Source organism: Fusarium verticillioides, chromosome 10 (assembly GCF_000149555.1).
Source record: "Fusarium verticillioides 7600 chromosome 10, whole genome shotgun sequence".
Taxonomy (NCBI): domain Eukaryota; kingdom Fungi; phylum Ascomycota; class Sordariomycetes; order Hypocreales; family Nectriaceae; genus Fusarium; species Fusarium verticillioides.
The window spans coordinates 1,871,592-1,893,761 of record NC_031684.1 but is presented as its reverse complement, the minus strand read 5'-3'; the positions used below and the strand labels follow the sequence as shown (position 1 = coordinate 1,893,761).

The 22,170-nt window shown below is 48.1% G+C and overlaps 12 protein-coding genes across 12 annotated transcripts; 5 read left to right on the top strand and 7 right to left on the bottom strand.

Moving 5' to 3' along the window:
- Positions 1–65: 65 nt before the first annotated feature.
- Positions 66–1,051, top strand: FVEG_08426 (hypothetical protein; the record flags this gene model as incomplete). The annotated part of the gene is made up of 4 exons (XM_018897317.1): positions 66–102; positions 158–405; positions 472–742; positions 795–1,051. The coding sequence occupies 4 exons, from the start codon at positions 66–68 to the stop codon at positions 1,049–1,051; spliced, it is 813 nt and encodes a 270-aa protein (XP_018754941.1).
- Positions 1,052–1,632: 581 nt separating this feature from the next.
- On the bottom strand, positions 1,633–2,930 carry FVEG_16323 (hypothetical protein; the record flags this gene model as incomplete). Its single annotated transcript, XM_018905573.1, has 9 exons — positions 1,633–1,716; positions 1,773–1,912; positions 1,964–2,020; positions 2,077–2,140; positions 2,201–2,216; positions 2,267–2,339; positions 2,389–2,570; positions 2,623–2,844; positions 2,899–2,930. 9 exons carry the CDS (start codon positions 2,928–2,930, stop codon positions 1,633–1,635), a joined length of 870 nt encoding a protein of 289 aa, XP_018754942.1.
- An 836-nt stretch (positions 2,931–3,766) lies between these two features.
- On the bottom strand, positions 3,767–4,864 carry FVEG_16324 (hypothetical protein; the record flags this gene model as incomplete). Its single annotated transcript, XM_018905574.1, has 2 exons — positions 3,767–3,920; positions 3,966–4,864. The coding sequence occupies 2 exons, from the start codon at positions 4,862–4,864 to the stop codon at positions 3,767–3,769; spliced, it is 1,053 nt and encodes a 350-aa protein (XP_018754943.1).
- Positions 4,865–5,305: 441 nt separating this feature from the next.
- FVEG_08427 (hypothetical protein) lies at positions 5,306–7,039 on the bottom strand (the record flags this gene model as incomplete). Its single annotated transcript, XM_018897318.1, has 5 exons — positions 5,306–5,567; positions 5,628–6,004; positions 6,053–6,438; positions 6,497–6,713; positions 6,764–7,039. 5 exons carry the CDS (start codon positions 7,037–7,039, stop codon positions 5,306–5,308), a joined length of 1,518 nt encoding a protein of 505 aa, XP_018754944.1.
- A 593-nt stretch (positions 7,040–7,632) lies between these two features.
- Positions 7,633–8,477, bottom strand: FVEG_08428 (hypothetical protein; the record flags this gene model as incomplete). Its single annotated transcript, XM_018897319.1, has 4 exons — positions 7,633–7,705; positions 7,759–8,034; positions 8,099–8,224; positions 8,281–8,477. The coding sequence occupies 4 exons, from the start codon at positions 8,475–8,477 to the stop codon at positions 7,633–7,635; spliced, it is 672 nt and encodes a 223-aa protein (XP_018754945.1).
- A 494-nt stretch (positions 8,478–8,971) lies between these two features.
- On the bottom strand, positions 8,972–9,877 carry FVEG_08429 (hypothetical protein; the record flags this gene model as incomplete). Its single annotated transcript, XM_018897320.1, has 1 exon — positions 8,972–9,877. The coding sequence occupies one exon, from the start codon at positions 9,875–9,877 to the stop codon at positions 8,972–8,974; it is 906 nt and encodes a 301-aa protein (XP_018754946.1).
- A 920-nt stretch (positions 9,878–10,797) lies between these two features.
- FVEG_08430 (hypothetical protein) lies at positions 10,798–12,689 on the top strand (the record flags this gene model as incomplete). The annotated part of the gene is made up of 7 exons (XM_018897321.1): positions 10,798–11,151; positions 11,202–11,255; positions 11,327–11,443; positions 11,495–11,530; positions 11,588–11,746; positions 11,796–12,169; positions 12,236–12,689. The coding sequence occupies 7 exons, from the start codon at positions 10,798–10,800 to the stop codon at positions 12,687–12,689; spliced, it is 1,548 nt and encodes a 515-aa protein (XP_018754947.1).
- A 783-nt stretch (positions 12,690–13,472) lies between these two features.
- FVEG_08431 (hypothetical protein) lies at positions 13,473–15,002 on the top strand (the record flags this gene model as incomplete). The annotated part of the gene is made up of 5 exons (XM_018897322.1): positions 13,473–13,535; positions 13,585–13,798; positions 13,860–14,260; positions 14,315–14,685; positions 14,738–15,002. The coding sequence occupies 5 exons, from the start codon at positions 13,473–13,475 to the stop codon at positions 15,000–15,002; spliced, it is 1,314 nt and encodes a 437-aa protein (XP_018754948.1).
- Positions 15,003–15,172: 170 nt separating this feature from the next.
- FVEG_08432 (hypothetical protein) lies at positions 15,173–16,204 on the bottom strand (the record flags this gene model as incomplete). The annotated part of the gene is made up of 5 exons (XM_018897323.1): positions 15,173–15,363; positions 15,410–15,726; positions 15,781–15,887; positions 15,948–16,112; positions 16,163–16,204. The coding sequence occupies 5 exons, from the start codon at positions 16,202–16,204 to the stop codon at positions 15,173–15,175; spliced, it is 822 nt and encodes a 273-aa protein (XP_018754949.1).
- Positions 16,205–17,017: 813 nt separating this feature from the next.
- Positions 17,018–17,719, bottom strand: FVEG_08433 (hypothetical protein; the record flags this gene model as incomplete). The annotated part of the gene is made up of 3 exons (XM_018897324.1): positions 17,018–17,383; positions 17,430–17,558; positions 17,615–17,719. 3 exons carry the CDS (start codon positions 17,717–17,719, stop codon positions 17,018–17,020), a joined length of 600 nt encoding a protein of 199 aa, XP_018754950.1.
- A 919-nt stretch (positions 17,720–18,638) lies between these two features.
- Positions 18,639–19,296, top strand: FVEG_08434 (hypothetical protein; the record flags this gene model as incomplete). Its single annotated transcript, XM_018897325.1, has 2 exons — positions 18,639–18,902; positions 18,952–19,296. The coding sequence occupies 2 exons, from the start codon at positions 18,639–18,641 to the stop codon at positions 19,294–19,296; spliced, it is 609 nt and encodes a 202-aa protein (XP_018754951.1).
- Positions 19,297–20,362: 1,066 nt separating this feature from the next.
- FVEG_08435 (hypothetical protein) lies at positions 20,363–22,149 on the top strand (the record flags this gene model as incomplete). Its single annotated transcript, XM_018897326.1, has 2 exons — positions 20,363–21,741; positions 21,801–22,149. The coding sequence occupies 2 exons, from the start codon at positions 20,363–20,365 to the stop codon at positions 22,147–22,149; spliced, it is 1,728 nt and encodes a 575-aa protein (XP_018754952.1).
- Positions 22,150–22,170: the final 21 nt, after the last annotated feature.

The window sequence follows — 22,170 nt, the reverse complement described above, 5'->3', positions numbered from 1 at the left end:
CCGCCCTCTAACAAGGTCATTTAACTAACATTCTCATCCACCACTGAGGCAGCACTATTGCAACCATGGACGTTTCTGGATATGCTCTGGTAGTTGGAGGGGGTAAGTAACAATACTGTCCGAGGGACCCTCTTGAAAACTAACACAATTATCCTAGGTAGTGGTATTGGTCGGGCTTGTGCCATATCCTTCGCAAAGGAGGGGGCATCTGGTGTCCCGTTAGCTGACATTGCCGTTCGCTCTGCCAAAGATGTTGTCAAAGAGTGCAAAGCCGCAGCAGTAAACAAGGACTTCCGCTGTGAAGCAGTTCCCGTCGACGTGACTCGCGAAGAATCTGTTCGCAACCTCATGAGTTATGCTGTGCGGACCTTCGGACGCATTGATTCCTGCGTTAATTCGGCCGGCGTGAGTCATCATTGAGTGTTCATGCATCTCAAGATCTGACATGCATAGCTGACGGGTACAATCTAGATCGGAGTTCGGCAAGCGGTTGACATTGCCAACACATCTTTGTCCGACTTTGAGCGATTTCTTAAAGTCAACACTACAGGGATATTTCTTGTTACGCGAGAAGTTTCTATCATCATGCGAGCTCAAGAACCAGTCGCAATCCCTGCCAGTAGAGGAGCATCTCGCGGGGCGATTGTGAATCTGGGCTCTGCATCTTCCGTGGTTGCAAGTCCAGGTGTTCTACCGTACACCACATCCAAGCACGCAGCTCTTGGGTTAACGAAGAATAGCGGTCAGTTGATAACAAGAATCCTCGTCAAAAGCAATAGCTGATGTCTTGATAGCTCTTGATAACGCGTCATACGGAATCAGAGTCAACTGCGTCTGTCCTTCCTGGACCGATACTCCGATGACACGACAGGCCTTGGAAGGTGTACAGGGTCTTGATGAGTTCGTAAATGCCGCGGTGCCGATAGGAAGAATTGCAACGCCCGAAGAGGTTGCGGATGCTGTTGTCTTCTTGTGTAGTTCGAGGGCTAGCTACATTACTGGCACAGCATTGATCGTTGATGGTGGAACAACGCTGACGGCCATGAGATAAGATACGAGGCCTACCTGGAACACGCTACTTTGGCAAAAACGGGCACTGGATTCAATGCGACGTGGCTTTTGTCCTTTCTAAACAGTCTTCCCTTTGTTCTTTAAGCTTATTATATTCCGCCATTGTGCTTGGTAACCCGTGGTAAGGTAGATTTGAAGTCCATAATTTGTAAACGTAACCAAGCATATGTACGCCAGTGAGTGATAAACAGGGTCTATTAGCATCATCCCTTCGTCTAACGAGAGGAACCTGTGACTTCATTCCTAGCATAGCTGGACAGCTGAGGCTAGTCTTGGTAGCTCGGTTACACCTTTCAAGGACTTGGAGCAGGGGCAAGTCATCTTCTATGCGGCGATGATAATTTCTTACCCTTGGCCCGGATTGAGATATGAGCTCTAGAGGAAGTATGACTGATGTTAAGAGCACTGATGGAGAAGTGAAGAAGCCACAGCAGATTTCAAGATCAGAACCATTGGACTATCGACCAGAGTAGCCAACAAGAATCGCTAACTTGAGACAACGCTAACCATGAGGCCGAAGAAGGGGAAAAGGCCAGCAGCACTCCCAGACACACCACTGCGTCATTCTGTTATCTCTTCTCGAAGCCTAGCTGCGTGAGCCCGTTGCAGCTTTTTCAGGTCAAACATTCTCCAAAGGATTGAGTCCTAATAAGCAGTCAATACTAGCTGTGACAGTATGAGTTCCATCAGGTCGAACAGACCCATATGGTTCGCCAAGCAAACGTGTCGAGAAATCTGGTCAAGGTACTGAAGCTCCCGTACCAGAACCAAGCAGACGGGCGGCTCTTTAAGCTCTCTTTGACGACGTTCTCAGCTAATTCCAAACGGTCGGTGGCATTTTCTAGAGTTGTTAGCAGGCAAGAACAGAAAAGTGTAGTAATATGTTTCTTACTCGGCTTTCGCAAGACATGCTGCTCAAATTGCTTCGCAAGGGTGGAGTAGTAAGACCCTTGACAATTCAATATTGGTGAGACCTCGTATATCAAGTCGATTCCATATACCAACCTTCTGAAAGTCTTCTATGAGCGTCCGACTTTAGGATGTTCGTGTTTACTTCTCCCGAAATAACCTAGAGATATTTGCATCAGCCAACCGTAGAGTCGCGGACGGTGATATTGGACTTGCATACCGTAATTACTTTAACCCTTGAAGCAGATGCACATTAGAGACCCTATTTGTATAAGGATTCACATACCTAAATGGGGCCATTTCGACTCTCAGTGTGTTAGACCAATGCTGCAGAGCAGCTTTAGAAGCGTTGTATGATGCTGCGAGTATCTTAGCATAAAAACCTTTTGGTAACTCAATGATACTAACAGCCATAAACAAATGGTATGGTCCCCCCAATGGAGCCAATGTTGACTATGGTGCCAGATGCATCGATAATCATGTCATGGAAATGATGCACCATGCGCATTGGTCCAAAGACATTGACATCAAACATGCGCTGCACGGAAGACACGTCTGTGTCAATAGCGGTCATGGTGTATGCAATCCCTCTGACAAATCATTAGGTTTGAGCGAAGAGGCTTGAAAGAGACTGATGCGTACGCGCAGTTCACGAGGATATGGAGGTATCCACCGGTGATTTCTTGGATTTTGAACTTGAGCTCCGAGACGGAATCCTCAACTGTTACGTCTAGAGGCAAGCAGGTGATGCCAGCCTGCGATAGATGATGACTCGATTCGTGGGGGAGAACGGTTGCGATGGCATGGAACGAAAGGCGCTTGTATTCCATAACGAGTGCCTCTCCGATTCCACCTTGCCCGCATCTGGATAGTATCAGCAATTATGCGGTTGAGCTGCGTTGGGATGGGAATAAGGACCCAGTAACGAGAGCAAACTTGGGGCGGGCCATGATGGAACTTCTGTGCGAAGGATGTTGGTAAAGCTAGGATAGATGAGGGAGAGGTTCTCAGAAGGGTTGAACATACTGAAATTTTCTTGGGCAGTTGTATAGCCAGTTGGTATGCTACCTGAGCTGATTTCATGAGAATGCTATTTTTAGTTGATTGACTCCACAGCCAATGCTCTTATCACGCGCCTCACACGAAGGTATACAGAGGCCCACCTCTCTCTTCGCATGGAAGTCTATGTAGCATACCTAAATGGGGGACTTCCCTTGAACATGACTGCAGATGATGGTACAAAATCTCACGTAAGCCACATTTCATGTAAAGCGATGTCACAAACTCCTCCACATTTGATTTGGCTGTACCGTGGTAAAGGATGCTTACCATACTGTTTGGTGTTGATTCGTAATATGCCGTGCTTTCTAAGACTTGAGTTGGACGACAGAAGTGGAGCGAGAATTGGTGGGGGTCTGAGGCCAGCAAGAATGGCACAGCATGATACTGCGCTGGGCAAGAGTTGAAGCGACACGTGCCTTGACTTGATGTACGCCCAAACACCTTGATAGAGCAGAAGTCCTTTCGAGTGCGAATCAATTGACTGTTTCTGTCAACATGATGGAAAATCAAGATCCATGAGAAGGTAAAAAGGCACAAGGAGAGACTTTGACACCGGCGAATATCTAGTTGACATAATGACCAAAATTTGATATCGGCACCTAGCTCACCCAAGGCAGTAAACAGATTTCTTATATTAAGGTGCCAGAAAGGTCTAACCTTGAATCTACCAGCAAGAAATTATATCAAGCTGACTCAATTCTTACTTTCACTCGGGATGGAGGTCCTAGGTTTGCTGGCCTCCCTCCACTCCGTACTCCGTTTGCTTTAAATCTTCGATGATCTTGGCCACTCCAAAGGGCTCAAACTCATGCAAGGTCTCTCCCCATAGCGTTTCCCCCAATTCTTTACCCGCAGAAGTATACCATATGCTAGGATAGCTATCACCGTCAGTTTGCGTCGTAGTGAAAAAAGGCAATACTTACGGCTTGATATTCCAATCACTAATAAATGATCCATGGCTCTCTATACCACGCACAAGGCAAGCATCGAGATAAGTCGTTGCAGCTATATCCGCAGGTCTGGCAAATATGTACTGGAATACGAATGCGAGTCTTGCCAGGAGCGGAGAGAATTCCCGTAGGAAGGCCGTCCCTCGCGTGGTTCCCGGATTGACCACGCTGAGTAATACATGGTTGGGGTTGATATACTCGGCAAGCTTTGATATGAAGAAGGTGAGTAGTAGTTTGGACCTTGCGTACCATAAAAATTGACTGTAACCTTGATTTCTGTCCAACTTCTCCAGTACAGGGCCCGCCGTCTGTATGTCGGCACGATACGCGAGGTCAGATCCAACAACTATAATGACTGGGGGTCTTGCGCCAACGGCGGTCCTTTTCGCCTTCAAAATAGGTAGTAGCAAGATTGTCAGGAGCGCCGTCGAAAGGTAAACAACTTGCATTGTGAGCTCATGTCCAGTAGATGCTCTAGTGAAGGATGGTTTGATCAGAGCCGCGTTGAGAACGACAATGTCGATATGTGCAAGGGTGGCACATCGGGTCGCGAATGCCGTAACAGAATTATAAGACTCCATATCGAGGATCCAAACAGATACTGTAGATTGGGGGAATTCCGCTCGTAAGATGCTTCCTGCTGCGTCGCCTTTTGTTTGAGAGCGCACAGCCATGATGAGGTTGGAAAGGCCTAGCTTGAGAAGCTGTCGACATGCTTCGAAACCAAGACCAGTATTGCTTCCAGTGATAATGGCGGTTTTTCCTTTGAGATCAATAGTGTCTGGTAAAGGTTTTGGGGTAGTGAATTGGCGGGATAACCAGCCCCGAAACGTGGCCTCAAAGGCAGCTTGATGCTCGAGCTCGGCGGACATCTTTACAAAGGTATTGTATGAAGACTAATCCTCGTGTTCTCTTAGATTATTGAGAGTCCCCTTATACGTGAGAGGAAGGAAATGAGTATTAATAAGCTTTTAGTGCCGGTATTGCTCATCGACGTAGTACAAGACCCCAAAAGCATGGCTCGGCATCGTGGGCTATCTTATTGTCAGGCAATGCTTTTGAGCGATCGTGAAGAGCGGTGGCAATAGCATCATAGAGATATGAAGACAATGCTGTTATAACTTCTATTCTCTTGCAATACTGTATGGAGAGTCACTGACTTAATTACATGAGCGACTGGTGAGATCTACGCATGATGCGTTGACATTAGACTTTGGGGATATATGAACGCAAAAGTTTTGGGAATCTTATATGCGACCGGACAGGCATCTATGCTATTTTTAATTTCCCAGCGAGTGCATTTGTACCATTATTCAAGGATACGTGGTAGGCAGGCCATTGTTGAAGCTGAAGACTGCTTTAGGATCCCACATCTTCTTCAGCGCTGCCAACCGTGCTAGTTTTTCCTTTCCGTAAATCTGTTCCAGCGTTTCGTCGCCATGGGCATAATTGACAAAAGTGGTAATCTCTGGATACCCTGATGTTGCGGCTACATCTCGACGAATTTCTTCACCAAACCTAGCCAGAGCATTGTCTATCTCACTGTTGTGAATGCTCGAGGTCAAAATGAGATTTCTAGTAGCAGATATCACGTCAGCTATCAGTATTGGGCTCAGTTATCGCTTGTAGACGTACATGTATGCTGTTGTATCCCTCCGCGGAAACGCAGTATCCTCTAATGGAATGGCTGTCATAGCTTGATTTGGGAAGAATTCATACAGAAGAGAAGAGCTGCGCGCATGAGGAAACCGGGCGTAGAAAGTCACCAACTTGGAGGCTACAGCTTCCCAAGTGGACGCTGAGTAGTTTTTCATGCTCAAGGTGTACAAATTTCGGTTGGTGTTGGGCTCACAAACAGTGACGGCAGCCCCAGCGAATGTGTTCTCCACGAGTCTGTTCCACGGAAGAACTCTCATCTGAGTTGCTGCGAGATTCATGTTCAAAATTGAAGATAGGTGTTTGCGGGCTTCAGCTTCAGGGCCCTTGTAAGCCCAGTGTGCAAACAATTGGGTCTAAAGTCATTCATCAGCATTGGTGTCAAGAGAATGCTGAGGTCATACCTGATTTGTGATTGTATCGAAGCTGTTGAGTAGCAGCGAAGATAGCTCAGCGGGTAATGGTGACATGGATTCCATTATGCGAAAATACTCAGGCCACCTCCAAGGCGGAATGATGAATTCCGCAACAAACATTTCGCCGTTGTTTGTCAGGGGATGGACACGGTAAGTGGCAGAGGTCACAACGCCAAAGTTTGCGCCCGCACCTCGAATCGCCCAGAATAAATCGGGGCATCTCGTTCTTGACACTTCTAAAACTTCGCCATTGGCGGTGATAAGACGAACCGAGATGAGGGCGTCGGAGAGTAAGCCGTAGACGCCTTGAAAGCGACCAACGCCGCCTCCCAGTGTCACGCCGATAAAGCTCGGACAAGGGGCGCTGCCAGTCTCTAGTAGAGGACGATGTTTAGTGACTGTGAGCAGAGGCCTATAGGCATTGCCACTCACGAATGTCGAACCCAGCGTTAAATAACGGATCAAATATCTCGCCAACGGTAACACCAGGACCAACAGTCAGAGTCTTTGCAGCCGCGTCTAGTTCAAATTCTTTAAAGTGACTGAGATCGATCGCGAGCCCATCATGTAGGTCTCTCAGCGTAGTTGTATATCCGTGGCGAGCTCCTGTAGCAAGGAAGGGAATATTATGCATTGTTGCTAGTTTGATCTCCGAAGATATTAATTTGCCGGACACTTTTTGAATGGGTATGCACCTACAATTTTGGCTACATCTTCCTCAGTTCCTGGACTGATGACAGCCGCGTATGTTGGAGCACTGAATGTTGTCCATCTCTCCGTAGAAGTGAAGAAGCCACTTGATCCAGCAAAGTTGATCGACGTGTTAGATGACCAGCCATGATACTCACTAGTCAAAAGATAACGCAAGTCATTGCTGTGTGGATGGGATATGTTGAGAGCAATGGCGCTGATAGTACTACTGTGGAAAAGGGCTGCCAACCAGCCTGTTAGCCAGACCGATTTCAGAAGAGCCATTGATGACCGAAAAGCGCAGGGCTGACTGTAAGGAACCATTCTGAACGTATATACACGACAAATGGCACTGTTGCTGTGAGTTGCTATAAACCTGTTTTACGATCACATTTTAAACCTCAAATTTTCCTCTAACCTCATGTCCTCTATTCACAGCCGGCTTCCGACACAATGACCGAACGAATCTCAAAGCTGACGGAATTTCTGCTACCCCCCTCCACCAGTTCTTGGGGGCTGGCTGAGCACAGTAATATCGTGGATGAATGGCTTTTTCTTGGCGGGGCTGAGCCTCCATCGTAGCCATCGCGAGAATGAAAACGGAAGAGAAAAGAATGGTATCACTGAAGAGGCGCAAGCCCTGATTCGAGATGTGATAATACTGTATTCTTGAGCAAGAGATCATTGATTAGGTAGGTTCAGCCGACATACTGCACAGAAAGAAAAGGCAAGTGAGGACTTCCTGTTGCTTAAGGAATAAGTACTTTGACTCATTTTATTTTATGATGTCAAGAAAAGGCTACCAATAGTAATGAGTACCATCGAGATGAGAGACGAATTGCACCCCTTCTCCATGCCATATAGAAAGCACATGTCCTTCACAACCTTTTCTTCACAATCCTGACATCTCTAGTGATCTTCGGACTGTACTCCTCATAGGTTCCTTGATATCTACAGAAGTATTAGACTCTAGCAGCAAATGTGATGATGGACACTCAGCTTACCCCAAGAATAGCCTCCCCACCACGTGAGCAACTATAAAGTGAAGCAGCCTCAGCATCCACAGAGGCACCCACCATGGTGGCGTCAGGAGGGTGTCGCCGCTCCAGCCAAGCAGGGCGAGCTGAAAGACCGAAGGTTGTATGTTTTGATCTGCGCAATCTCGCAGGTAGCCTAGGTAGTTACGCAGGAAGGCCTCATCAAAACCTCTGTCCAAGTTCTGTGGCTCTGCCCAGACTCGAAACACTAAATCCTCTTTTACGGGGCCTTCGGCCCAGAACCTATGGCTGCAGCGCGTTGAGTCAACCCTGCCGAGCTGCATCGATAGGGGAGGGAATACCGTACCGGGTTCCGGGTGGGATCTTTATGACGCCACCACCTTTGGTGAGAATACTTTTCGTTCCATTCCCGGTGACAGCCAAGGTTCCGCTCTCAACTTGAAAGTACTCTGTCTGGCCACAGTGAATATGTCTTCACCACCATCAGCTATAGGTGGCATGTTCAGCGAGGAGGGACGCGCAACGTACAGTGGCGGACCTGAGCGACCATTCTGAACAAGCTTGTTCTCCGCATAATGCGTCTCCCGTACCACAAGACGACCATCACGCTCGTACTGAAACTCAAACAGCGCTGCGCCATTTTGAGAGAGCATACGTGGCTCCGATGGAGTTTCGGTTCGTCTCGCGGGTCGTGGGGAGAGCCATAGCTGCCATGTGTGTACCATGTTGTACAAGGAAGGCCAAGACAGGATGTCTTTCTGTGTTACTAAAGAGGATGATGAGGTATCATGTGAATATTGTTTCTATCACACCGACAATAATGGAATTGTGAGGCGTCTTATACTTCAAGTGGCACTATCTCTTGGTCGTAAGCTGTTGTAACTCGCTGAATGTGCTACGGCTTTATTTTGACTGTGCAGGATTGTGTCTTGGTAATGCTGACGATTGCTTACTCTACCAGGCTTTGAGTCAATCATACTGTCACGCAGAACACACCTGAGTTACAAATCTAACAAGCTACAGTTTGTCAAATCAACAGTCGAGAAAAAGTTCGATTCACAATATTGCTGGCTGTTGGCACCACATATGCTCTAGTTCTGGTGGTATCAAAGCCTCTTGTTCCACAGACATCCGGAATCCGGATGACCATCCACGCACAACAGATGAACACGAGTACCAGGTAAGCCTTCTTGATATGGATGCCCACATAGCACTGCTTCTAATCTAATACGCCCTCGATATAGTGACCATGTGCTTGCCTATGTAGCGTCGTAACCGAGTGCACAATTGTACGAGCACCGACATCACATGTTCGACTAAGCACAAGACACTGTATCTTGTGCGCAAACCGAAGTATGCCTTTCGCTTCACGAGCAAGGTCTGAGCCACCCCCGCAAAGCCCTGGGTTCACGCAGCACAGTGTAACTGAAGAAACGCGCTTCGATAAGGCGGTGAGAAATAGCTGGCCAAGGAGTTTCGTTGTCCCATAGCGCTCGGCCATGTCCCATGTCTTCATAGGCCTCTTGAATGCGGGCAGGAGGGGTGTCGAGGTTCTCTCCTCGAACTTGGCCCAGGCGGCTGTGTCGGATGACACGAGGCAGATGTGACCAGTCTCACCCGCGGGTGCATTCTTCTTGATGATGGGTAGTAGTGAGATGAGTAGGAGGATGTTTGATAGGTAGTTGATTTGCATTCCTTCCTCATACCCTGTCGGGCTGAAAGCCTCTGATACTTTGTAGATACCTGCGTTGAGAATGGCGATGTTCAGGTCGTCGAGGTTCTTTGCATTGGCAGCAAATGCAATAATTGACTGATATGATAAGAGGTCTAATTTCCAAACCTGTACCTTTTCATCGTTGAGGTTGCCTTCCTGGATTAGATCCTTACGAACTGCCTCTCCTTTGCGCTCATCTCGAACACCCATAATGACCCTGCATCCAAGGCCCAGCAGCTGGCGTGTAATCTCGAGGCCTATTCCACCAGTAGCACCAGTAACAAGTGCTGTTCTCCCCTCCAGGTTGACTTCATCGGATGAGACGGGTGGTGGTGTGACAAAGAGCTGCCGCCAGATGAAGCTGCTGCGACTGGCACGTTTCTCAGGTGAGATAGCAAATGCATGTGCCATGATGCGTGGAGTGTTTGAAGCCAGTTGGTGGATAGAAAATTTACTGGTGGTAAAGGTAGCTTGAGAAGAGAATGTGACATAATGAACTCGCATTTATGAAACAGGAAAGGGCTTCAAATACTTGGGCAAGGACGTGTCAACACTTAGGATCGGGGTTACAGGCAATAGCTTGCATCATCCGAGAAAGGTGGTGCGAGCTAACACAAGTGATAGATGATTGGTAAGCTTGTACCTTTATTCTGCTTTTTAACATACTGGGAAGGAGATACAATGGATCTTGATGGATCAAGATCGTGATCCAGTGACTGACTGGTACCACGAACAGAAGATTCGGGTGAGGCAATGCTTTGTGTTTGTTATCGTGCGACCAAAGCGATGTACTACTCCTTCATATTGATCGCTCATACGTTTCATTTCAGCTTGGGCACTAAGCTATGCGCCTGAGACAATGCTCTTGTGCTTTGGTGAGCCCAGATGTTTGATTCATAATCCAAGCGGGTCCTTTGGTATCCTTGACTTTTGTGCAACTTGATTCGCGTCCTCTCTATACGCCAAGAGCTTGACAACGCTGGTCTAGCAAATTTTGTGCATTGTTTACGGATGCAGATCGAAGAGAAACCGGAGAACGTTCTTTCGATTACCAACACACGAGAATGAGATGCATTGCTTGGAAGGGAGCAGTTGCATGTCATAGGCCTGCTTGAGTTGGAAGGATAGTTCTTTGGTGTATTAGACTACGCATCCAGGGATGGTTTGGAGGCAATTTCACTCAGTGGAATATATCTCTTTGGTTGCTGGATGTGGATGTAGTTCACCACCTCATCACTGTGGTCTACGATCATCGTAGTCTCCATATCTGACCATTGTGCTGTAATCCAGCCCACCGAATATCGCTCCAGAGATCTCGTCCCTAATCAGATATGTCTTTCTCGGCCAGTGTCTATCTCTTGATTCCAGTCTTGATCCTTGGCCTCTGGCGACTGAGCACAGTCGGACGTCGCCCAGCGGGCTATCCTCCTGGTCCACCGACCCTTCCTATAATCGGGAACCTGCACCAGATCCCAAACCGAAAGCGCCATATTCAGTTCCAAAAATGGGCCGAGGAGTATGGCCCTATATACTCACTGATACTAGGAAGAAAGGTCATGATAGTCCTAAACTCAGATCAGACTGTTAAAGATCTTGTAGATAAGCGAGGTGGCATCTATTCAAGCCGACCAGAGTCATACATTGGTCAAGATGTCCTTAGTGGAGGATATCGCATATTATTTATGGTATATGTCTAAGTACTTGATGGCTTCTTTGGTGCCGCTAACAGTGATAGCCGGATGATGAGGTCTGGAAAATGGCGCGGAAGCTTGTCCATCGCATCTTGGGAGTAACGGCGGCTCGAAGCTACATACCGTACCAGGACCTAGAGAGCAAAGCAATGCTGTTCGATTTTTAAAGAGCTCAGATGATTTTGTTGATCATCTGCGTCGATATACAGCTTCATTGACTACGCAGATAACATTCGGCTCTCGTACTACCAGCATTCAAGATGAACGCTTCAAAGAGGCTTTTGATGTCTGTACACCAAACGATCTGGGGTTTGAGACTTACTAATATGACACCCAGATATTTGATCGTAGTTCAGAGATGATCGGTTCAAGAGTGCGTCGCCTTTTTGCCTTGCCAGCTTGATGCCCCCTAACCATGTCCCTTGCCCAGACAGCGGCTCTTCTAGATCTGGTACCCGCTTTGAGACGGATCCCAGACTTTCTCATGCCGATCAAGAAGGAAGGGCGCAAGATCCATTATAGAGAACTAAGTCTTTTTCGAGGGTTCTACCTTGCAGCCAAGAAGGGACTCGAAGGTGGTTCAGCAAAGGTAGCTCCCCACATCAGCGACAACCTAGATACTGATTTCTCCCTACCAGCCATGTGTCTGTGTCGACCTAGTCAAGCTGCAAAAAGAAGAAGGGTTCTCTGACACTTTTGCTTCATATCTCAGTGGCTCACTACTTCAAGCAGGCTCGGAAACAACAGCCAGTATTCTCATCGGTTTCGTCCAAGCCATGGTTATCTTCCCCGATGTCGCAAAGACTGCGCGGGGCGAACTTGATCGTGTATGTGGGGACCGGCTACCAAACCTGGACGATACGCCTGATCTGCCCTATATCCATGCTTGCATGAAAGAAAGTCTGCGTTGGATGCCTGGCTTTATGCTGGGTATACCGCATGCAACAACTCAACATGATAGCTATCTCGGATATCACATCCCCAAGGGAGCAACAGTCATCATCAACGTCTGGTCGGTATAAGCTCGAATCCTACAGCTACCCATACTCACCTTTCCGACCCACTGACTTGCTTGCAGGGCAATTCACAACGACCCAAAAAGACACCCATCGCCCCGACAGTTCGACCCCATGCGATATATCAATGACCAACAAACATCCATCGAAGCCGCGAACAACCCGGATCCTACCAAGCGAGACCACTACGTGTTCGGGGCGGGGAGGCGCAGATGTCAGGGCATGCACATAGCTGACCGGTCGTTATTTTTAGCTATTTCCCGCCTTTTGTGGGCGTTCAATTTTGACAGGGACGTCAGCGCCGAGACGGGTAAAGCCATCATACCAGATGCAGAGGACGTCATAGAGGGTATAATGTCCATACCATCCCCATTCCCTGTCCGTATAGTTCCCCGGAGCACGAAGAGAGCTGAGGCTGTAGCTGCTGCATGGAGTCAAGCGGTTGATCTGCTTGATGAGCATGGACAGTGGAAGGTAGTCCCCGAAGACCTTCTTTGGACTATACCTGAATCGTAATGCTTGGAAGTATATAAGATCACTTTCCGCCTCCACGCTCCTTCGCAGCTTATATTTAGCCTATTTCCTTACTCTGCCCCCCCATTGTCATGCTGACCGGTGCTGAAAGATCTATGCCGTGGTGGGGGCTGGGTCAGATGCGGTGTGTAACACAGCTTACAAGCTGAAAGGGCTGAAAGAGCTGAGACAGCCTTCCAAAGTCTGAACCTAGGACTCGGGCTCCGACAAGATGTCTTCAAGAGAGCTGAAACAGTTTAACGTGCTGAGTCTCATCAAACGAAGTATTGGATTGTTTGTTTAAGGCGGTCTTGGCTGGACTCGAACGGGTGTCAGATCAAGAATGGCTTGGAGGATTCTGCGCAGGACTTTATGTGAATAGAAGACTGTAAAAGAACCTGAGCGGCTTCATTTCTCTTACAACTTTACTGTTTTCGTACCAGCGATTCTCAGCTTGTATTTGCAATAACTGTTTTCGTCGAAAATATTCAGATCTGAAGCTCTTAAAACATTTATTCACAGCGTTCTGGTCCTGCACGGACCTTATTTACATTACAGCTGGCGATGATGACTCTCCGCTTCATCTTTACTTTCCCGCTGCTTACGACACTAATAGTCTGCTCGCCACTCTCTGTCCCATCATACTTCCAATCAGACCATCTCACGCGTCGAGAAGTACCAGTCTTCCAAATCCAACAAGAGCTAGGCGCATTACTCTCTGAAAACTCCCTCATTCTGCTCCCAAGTAATCCTCTTTGGCTTGAAACAACAAAAAGATGGAATACGATGGCGCCTCCAGATATAAGAGTGGTGGTTCAACCTGCAAGCGAAGTTGACATTCCCAAGATCGTTAGTCCATGTTTCATAGAGCAAATTTCCGTTTTTGCTGATCGTTTAGGTAAAATATTGCAACCGAAACAGTATCAACTTTCTTGTTGTTAATCGTGGACATGGCCTTACTAAATCCCTCGGTGCATTCAAGGGAATGCAGATTGATATGAAACAACTCAGGTCCATGGATATTTCTCGAGATGGAAAGTCTGCCTGGTTTCAGGGCGGTGCATATTCATATGAGGTCATACCATTTTTATGGGATCGTGGTTATGTTACAAGTGAGCTCACATCTCAATTTGTTTCCGTGCCACTTGCGGTACTGACAATAACGCTGCTTAGGCACCGGCTCCAATCAATGCGTTGGTCTCACAGGCCCTGCTTTGGGCGGTGGCCATGGACGATACGAGGGTCTTTACGGGCTAGCTGGCGATAACATCATTGAGATGAAAGTTGTCCTGGCAGATGGGTCGAGTATCACAGTCAGCGAGAAAAGCAATAAAGATCTCTTCTGGGCGATGCGAGGTGCAGGCCACAATTTTGGTATCGTTACGAACCTGAAGCTCAGGATCTACCCCGCCAAAATAAAGACATGGCACTACCATAACTACTACTGGGGTCAAGATAAGCTCGAAAGGGTTTTTAGTGAACTGAACAAGCTTCAGGATGATGGGAAGACGCCTCCACTTCTCGGCGTGGTATTTGGACAGATCTATATCGACCCTTCCATCAATCGTGACGAGGTGAGTGTTGTCCCTTTATGTTGAGCTAACCTGCGAGATCTGACGCGCGTTTAGGCCATCCTCTGGTTCACATTTGCCTATGCCGGACCAGCTTCCGAGGCCGAAAGACTCTTGCGCCCTTTCAACGCCATCGACGCTATCAAAGATGAGATGGGTGACGTGCCTTATCCCGAGATTCCCGTGCGCCAAAACACAGACCTATCTAATTGTATTTCTGCTCGCTTCTCTTTGGTCAGTGTCATGCTGCAGACTTGGAACATCACGGCAGAACGAGCTCTCTACAATCATTTCATGCGCAATGTGGCATTATACCCAGACTTAGCGGTAACTGCTCGCCTATACTACGAAGGATATGCGCATAAAGGAGTGCAGGCTGTCGATTCTGCGTCCACCGCTTACCCGCACCGTGATGAGTATCATATAGCGTACGCACTGCTCTTGCTCGCGACTATTGAATCATACTGACAGAGAAATAAGCTTCTTCGCAACTGTGGTCCCTGAGGGGTCCAATTTACTGGATCCAGCTGAGAAATGGGCTCGAGAAGCTCGTGATATGTGGTACAAGGGAGCTCCTACGCGCAAACCGGCGACGTATATCAACTACGCTTCTGGAAACAAGTATGAGATTCTCAAGTCAATCTATGGCTACGAGTCGTGGCGCCTGGCTAGACTCCGAAAGCTCAAGGCCAAGTATGACCCGAACAATCGGTTCCGTTTCTACGTTCCGATTCAGTCGGATTAACGAATCTTTGACAGCCATGGCTCGCAAGTCAGGCAAGTTCGGATTCAGAGGATTCAGTAAGCGGCATGCGATAAGTTGTGTGTATACTTTCAGAGGCTAGGTAGAAGTAAGAAATCTAGCTCTTGGAGTCGCTGAATTGGCATTCTCAAACATTGAGACATCGCTTGCCATTACAGCCACTGTTTGTTGCCAAATTGAGAAAGATAAGCACCGCCATAGCCACCTTCAATACTCGCCTTCTCCCACACTGCTCTCATGTCTTTGACAGCATCTTCAGCTGTCGCTGGGCCAGTGAAATGCGGAGCATACTCCTTAAACTTGGCCATCATTCCCCCCATCGCCTCCATCTGCTGTGGGGTTGCTGTCGACTATTAGTATACTGCAGATACCCAGGCACAACAACATACCGTGATTAAATTGGCCAACATCGACCATTCCAGGGCATACACTCATGAACAGAACGCCGTCTTTCTTATACTGGGCGTTAAACTTGGCGACCGCCATGTTCATAGCGGCTTTGCTGATGGAGTACAGCGGGGTAAACTCATGCTCGAAGTTGTTGGTGAATTCTAGGTCTGCTAGACCTGTGGAGATAGTCACGACTTTCTTTTCTTTGCCTTTGAGGATAAGTGGAATGAAGAGGTTGAACAGGTGGATGTTTGCAACGACGTTGACGTTGAAGAGCATCTTGAGATCATCTTCCAGCTCCTTCGGAGTATTGCCGCTGAAGGAATCAGTACTATTGAACACTGGTCTTTTATTCTGAGGTGATACTCACAGGGCTCCGAGAGGGTCAAACGTGTCAAATTTCGAGACGTAGGCTGCGTTGGCGATGAGGTAGTCGATACTGCCGCCGGTGATCTTAGCAGTTTCGTTCACGGCTCCCTATACTGCCCGTCAGTTTTCTATTGGTACAAAATGGGCCGCCTTATCTCTGCTGCCTACTTTGAGTGCATTATAATCTGTCAAGTCGGCTTGGATGACGTGGATGTTGGGGCGTCGGTTTAGCTCTTCATCTTGAGAAATCTTCGTGATTGTCGCAGGCTTGTCGCGCACGATACCGACAACGGTGTTGCTATGGTCGCTGGAAAGCTGGCGAGTGAGCTCGTACTGTGGGAAGTTGATTAGTGCTGTCTGTGTAGCTTGGTTAACAAACTCACTCCGAGGCCTCTGGAAATACCAGTGATCACGTAAATCGTCATCGTTACTGAGAAATTGTGTTGTCTGTTTTTAAGATTGGAGATGTCTATTTTCTTCGTCTTCTATGTTGCCATTCCTTCCTATAGGGATGCTAAACTGCCAATCTTTATAATATTGTTTTCTCTCGACACCCTGAGATCTTTTTGCTATAGAAAGCGGAGTGATTCGTAATCTGAATGGCGTTTTGACATGACAAATGCCAACTCCGCCTGGGAGCCTCACGTCGACTACCCCTCTTTCCATGATAATAAAGTTACGTACTTTCTCTTGTGTGTTGGTGGCTTGATACTTTCACATTCGTAAGCATTCTTTGTCTTATCCATGGCTACACGAGTTTGAGTCGCGTTGCACGAATACGAATGCACGCGTCATCATCCAAGCCCATTCTTCCATTCACTTCTGTATCACAGGTACTCGTAGTCTGACGGTCGTACCCTTCTTTGTGTTCCGACGCCCGGGGGCTGACGCTTGGGCCGCCAGAGGCTTCATCTTCCGTCCTCTATTGTCTTCGGATAACTCGTGGAAGAAAATGGAGAACTCCAATCTTCCGCTCACGTTATCAGTCTTAGAATGACTTGGGAAGAAAATATGGAGCGTCAGTTTCGATCATGGGGTCGTGTTCTAGTTGTGATTTTACTTCCTAGATGATTGTATCTACTCCGGACCTATGGCGCGAGACATAAAAATAATTCCTCAATGACGTTATGAACAGTTTACGGCGAGCCTACTCTCTGAACCACACATTATCCAGCTTTATGGTTTAATAAAATGAGTGTAGATAACTCGAAAACGTTAACCCATTACATCGCCTTACCCTACGCGTTCTTATTTGCACCTTCACCCTCCTTATAGTCACCATACTCCTTCATGAGCTCGCCCATATCAAACTCCAACGCCTTACCATTAACAAAAACCGGTTCAACGTCCAGCATAACAAAGAGCACGCGAGCCGGTTTCTCCTTGGACGTATTTCTCCAACGATGCATAGCACAGCGATTGATAATAACATCTCCTGGGCGAAGAACACGGTTGAGCTTTCCGTCTTCACTCAAACATAGCTCAACTTCACCCTCACAGACAGTTCCTATCCCAAGACTCAAAGCGCGATGCATGTTGGACTCACCGCCTGGTGCAAAATCTACCATGCGGACGACACAGCCCTTTGGGATGTGGAGAGAAGGCTGATGGGGGTTAGCTACGTGGAGTCATGGAAGTTCAGAAACATACTCTGTTCGTTCTGGCAAATTCTAAGTCGACATTATTGGTGAGCTCCACTGGATTGGAGTTGCTGCTGTACATGATGCTTTGAGCACCTTCACCGTCTAGCATAACAGCGCGATGGTCGCCATGATCTGTCTTGAGGCATGTTAGTGAGAAACTTTGACATGTTTGGTCAGAAGAGTAATATTTACCAGCAGGAATGTTGGCTCGCCGTTACTGTCATGGCCAGTGACATAGCGGAACGGGTTTCGAAGCCCTGGGGCCGGAAACTCGATGCATCGATTGGAAGCTGCCATGCTTCTTCACTACTGCGTAACTAGAAAAGGCGTATGTGGCTGAAGGAGAAGTAGTATCCAAGAGGTATAGATGAGCTAGTTTTAGATCAAAGTAACAGTATGAGAGGTCCGGGGGTCATAGCAATAGGTCTTGATATAATATGAACTTACGGCGAAACAGTGAGTGTCGATCAAGTCCCGTTGATGATCTCTTAGATTCCCAGATGGCCCGTTCATCTTCTGAAGTGCCGTGTTAAGCCTGGTTACATCAATTGCAGTAGTGAGTCTGTACCATCTACTAAGATCTCACTCAGCGGTACGCAGGAAGTATGAACGAACTTCTCCGTAGTACAATAGGTAACTGCTTACGTGCACAGCATCGCGCTTGAACTCAGCTATCAAAAAATAGGCGTTGTATATGCCGACTGACACTCTTCGTACAGCATCTCGCGTCTCTCTTGCGTTCCATTGATGCAGCAATCAGCTTACATATAGCGGTGTAGAATTGTCTGTAGTGTGTTACTTCCACGGCCTGATTCTTCGGCAACGGGTATTGAATCTATCCGAGTGCCGACTCCATAGTTTTGTAGCTGGTGATTTAGTAGGTGGTGAGATCTTGTTCACAATGGCAACGTGGATATCTCGCCAAACGTCACCCAATAGCAATGTCGGCAGCATCACGAGGTGACAAGTTATTTAGAATAGCTACACAAAGACCACCTGCAAGAGCTGCTTAGAAATCCAATGGCGTGAAACATGATCAGACTACATCTCGGACCTCTTTCATCCAGCGCGAGAAGGATAATCCAGTAGTAGTGGCAAGTCTACAGGATACATCTCTTGACAACCCCGTCTTCATCAAGCATCCAAGCACTGAAACCTCCAGAGTTCAATCTCCATCGCCACCTACCTCTCGCACGAAATCCTTGTATGTCGCAAAATGGCAGACAGTAGTTCTTCAGCTGCACCACAGACTCCTGAGTACTATGTTGGGAGCTTTCCTGCCCCGGGCCTACGCCAGATTGTCAGACACATCACCGGCCACCGCGAAGATGGCAAAGCGCGTTTTCTAACCTCCGACCACGGCGAGCATTATCGTTTTATGGGTGAGAACAAAGCTGTGGCTAATATCATCTACTCCACTCGAGAAACACCCGTCAATCTCAATGAAGACGTTGATGTCGTAAAGGCAAAGCAGGAGGAGGTAAGCTTCCCAAGCCTGTTATGAACTTAATCACTAATGCATCCCATAGCCTCCCTTCCACTACCGTAACGGGTCCATCGTCCGCATGATTGATTTTGGTCCTGGTGTTGAGTCTCCGTTCCATCGATCTCTGACAATTGACTACGGCATCGTCATAGAAGGAGTCTTTGAACTGACTCTCGACTCTGGAGAGATGCGTATCATGCGTCAGGGTGATGTCTGTGTCCAAAGAGCTACTGCACATAAGTGGAAGAATATTACTGGGAATGAAACCATGCCAGGACGAATGATGTGGATTTTGCTCGACGCTGAAGAGCTTAGTGTAGGCGGAATCAAGGTGGAGGGGTATCTTGGTACTTTGGAGAAGGAGTATCGGGGTCGGGGCCACTATTGAGATAACATATATCATTTTACTAGATGTGTTATTGCATTTAAGACTTTTGCTGAGAAATTGGTTATATCATTCTAACATGAGTATGAGCAATCTCTTGTTACGACGCATTCGGATAAAACTGGGGATAGTGAATGAAGACCCTGAAAGAACTAAACTCAAGACCCTGGTTGCCAGTGTTCGAGACAATGATATGCAATCTTTCTAATCGAGGTTATCGGTCTAGCAATTGTGAGGAAACCGCCCAAGCAGTAAGCTCAATTGCAACAAATGACAATGGTCACGACACAGTATAGAGTTGATACGCTTGAGCCCCCAGCGCCATTCCGCATTGAAGTTTAGAGCGGAGAGGTGAAGACGCTACCGTTGGCGCTATTGAATCACGGTAGTGGGCGACTCAGATCCAGACTCTCGGGAAAGCTGTCACTATGCCGCTAGTGACCGAATTTGAGATTACGGTGCGGAAAGGATGTCGAATGAGGAGTAAATCTCGGTAAGTTCCTGATATGCATGCTCAGCACTAGAAAGTGGAGGCAGAATATCCTTGATGAGGTCCAGGGGTAGTGATGCTCGCTGCGGGTTGGCATGGGGAAGCAGATAAGTGACGAGTTCGAAGTTCCCCAAGCTATTGCAATAAGAGTATATACCGAATTGATTGAGGCATTCTAATTCAGAAAGGTACTCTTCGCTAATCACAGTCTGTCACCCAATTCGTGAATCCCTTCTCGATACGTTGTTCCCCTACAGCACGATCACGATGCTGACATTGACGTCAAATCTCAGGGTCCACATCTAACACCAACCCAGGCACCAAAACACTAAACACCAATAGTTCAACTACCGGACCCAAAAGGCGCAGGCTGAACGTCTCAACATGGAAAACGCCACATTGCACTATCGAAAACCTTTAACATCACCAGTTCCGCAATAGGGGCCCGAACACCAGGAAACATCTATAATACAAATGAGATTCCCATGTGGCTTTTTTGGACTTTTTCTCTGGAGCTTCAACCGTCCAACTCGGTCTGTCATTCATTTGTTGTTGATTTGGTTTACCCCTACGCTCACCATGCGTTCCTTCATCGCCATCGCGGCTCTAGCCATTTCTGGCGCCGTCGCTGGTCCTTGCAAGCCTCGAAACACTGAAACTTCTGCTTCCGTTGCTTCGCAGACTTCATCTGCTGCTATTGAAGCTACGACTCTTCCTGCGCCTCCGGTCGATTCTATCATTACCAACACTTGTACCGGCGGTGGTCTTTCGAGCCTCGATCCGTTTGTCACTGATGGCGATGTCACCCTTAACACTGACGAAGGTTACAACCCTGGCGGTGGAAGCTCTGATAGGAGCTGTGCTTCACTCAGTGCCCGGTCTTCTGTAACGCGCAAGCGTCAGACTCTGGGAGAGATTGCGGCGCTAAAACAGTTGCTTACTGGTCTGAACGTGCGAACTCAGTACACGGTTCAGTTCTTCTACCTCGTCTTCACGCCTCCCCAGGCGACAACTTCATGTGTTCTCGAGGCATTCATCGGTTCTACAAATTTTTTCACCACTGGCATTTTCTCCAATGGCGCTAGCGTCAGCTACAACCAGGTCTTGGTCTCTACTTCTGCACCTGCTACACAGGGCTTCTTGAACATCCAGACCACCTGCTCTGGTGGAGGTTCTGCTGTGGTGCTTATTGATTCTATCTTCATTTCTAACCAGGTCACTCCTGAGAACATCAACGATTTTAGACTTGATTTTGGAGGCGGTGATATCCGTGAGCCTGTGAATAGCTCTCCTACTACTCGGGTTGCCCCGACTACTCAGCGTGGACCTGCTACCGAGACATTCCCTGGTACTCGAGGTGGCCCTGCTACACAAACTGCTCCTGCTACCCAATCTGAGCCTGCCACTCAGAGAAGCCCTGCTACCCAGACCTTCCCTGGTACTCAAGACGGCCCTGCTACTGAAGCTCTTCCGACCACACAGAATGGACCTGCTACTCAGAACGGCCCTTCTACCGCCACCAATGTTCCCAACCAAGACCCTACCACCGCCCTTCAGAACCAGAGCACCGAGTCTGCTAAAGGAACCGTCATCCCCACCGAGACTGCTATCAACGGAGCTACCACTCAGACAGTCAATCCTGGCTTCCAGACCAGCACCTCTGCAAACGGCGGTGCCTCGACTGATGCCAACTTTGCTTCCACCACGACTCGTCCCGACACCCAACCTGCCACTCCTACACCTGGTTCCCATACCGTTACCGCGTTCGACCCCGATACTACCGTCGGTCCTCTCAACAACGCCGCGCCTCCTCAGGATAACTGCGTCAGCACCAACCTGATCCCCAACGGTGACTTTGAGTCTGCATCAAGCGGCTGGCAGATCTTCGGAAACGCTGGTATCACCTACAACGGCCAATTCGGCCCCCAAGCCCGCGCCAACAGCGGAAACCTCGCCATGTAAGTCCCCCCCCCCTCCCCCCACGTCCCTTCTTCATCACTAAACTAACAACTCCCAGGGCTCTCCACTGGCCTCAAAAAGACGGTGTTAAGGCCGGTTTCAAGCGCACCATCACAGGCCTGATGCCCGGCCAGACATACTATCTCGGCTACGGCCACCACACGGGCAACGGCGCCCATCTTCCCTACTACGAGTGTGACATCCTCGTCAAGTTTGACGGTGTCAACTTTGATGACTTTGATCCTTTCTACGACCCTAATGCTTGGTGGCAGTACCGCAACCGCATGAACTTTGTCACGCCTACGCACTCTACTGTTGAGCTGTCGTTTGTTCTTACTTGCAAGAATAACCCTGCTGCTTTTACGCTTCTTATGGACGATGTTTTCCTTTCTGCTTGCCAGAAGTAGATGGTGTTTTATATGGTAGGC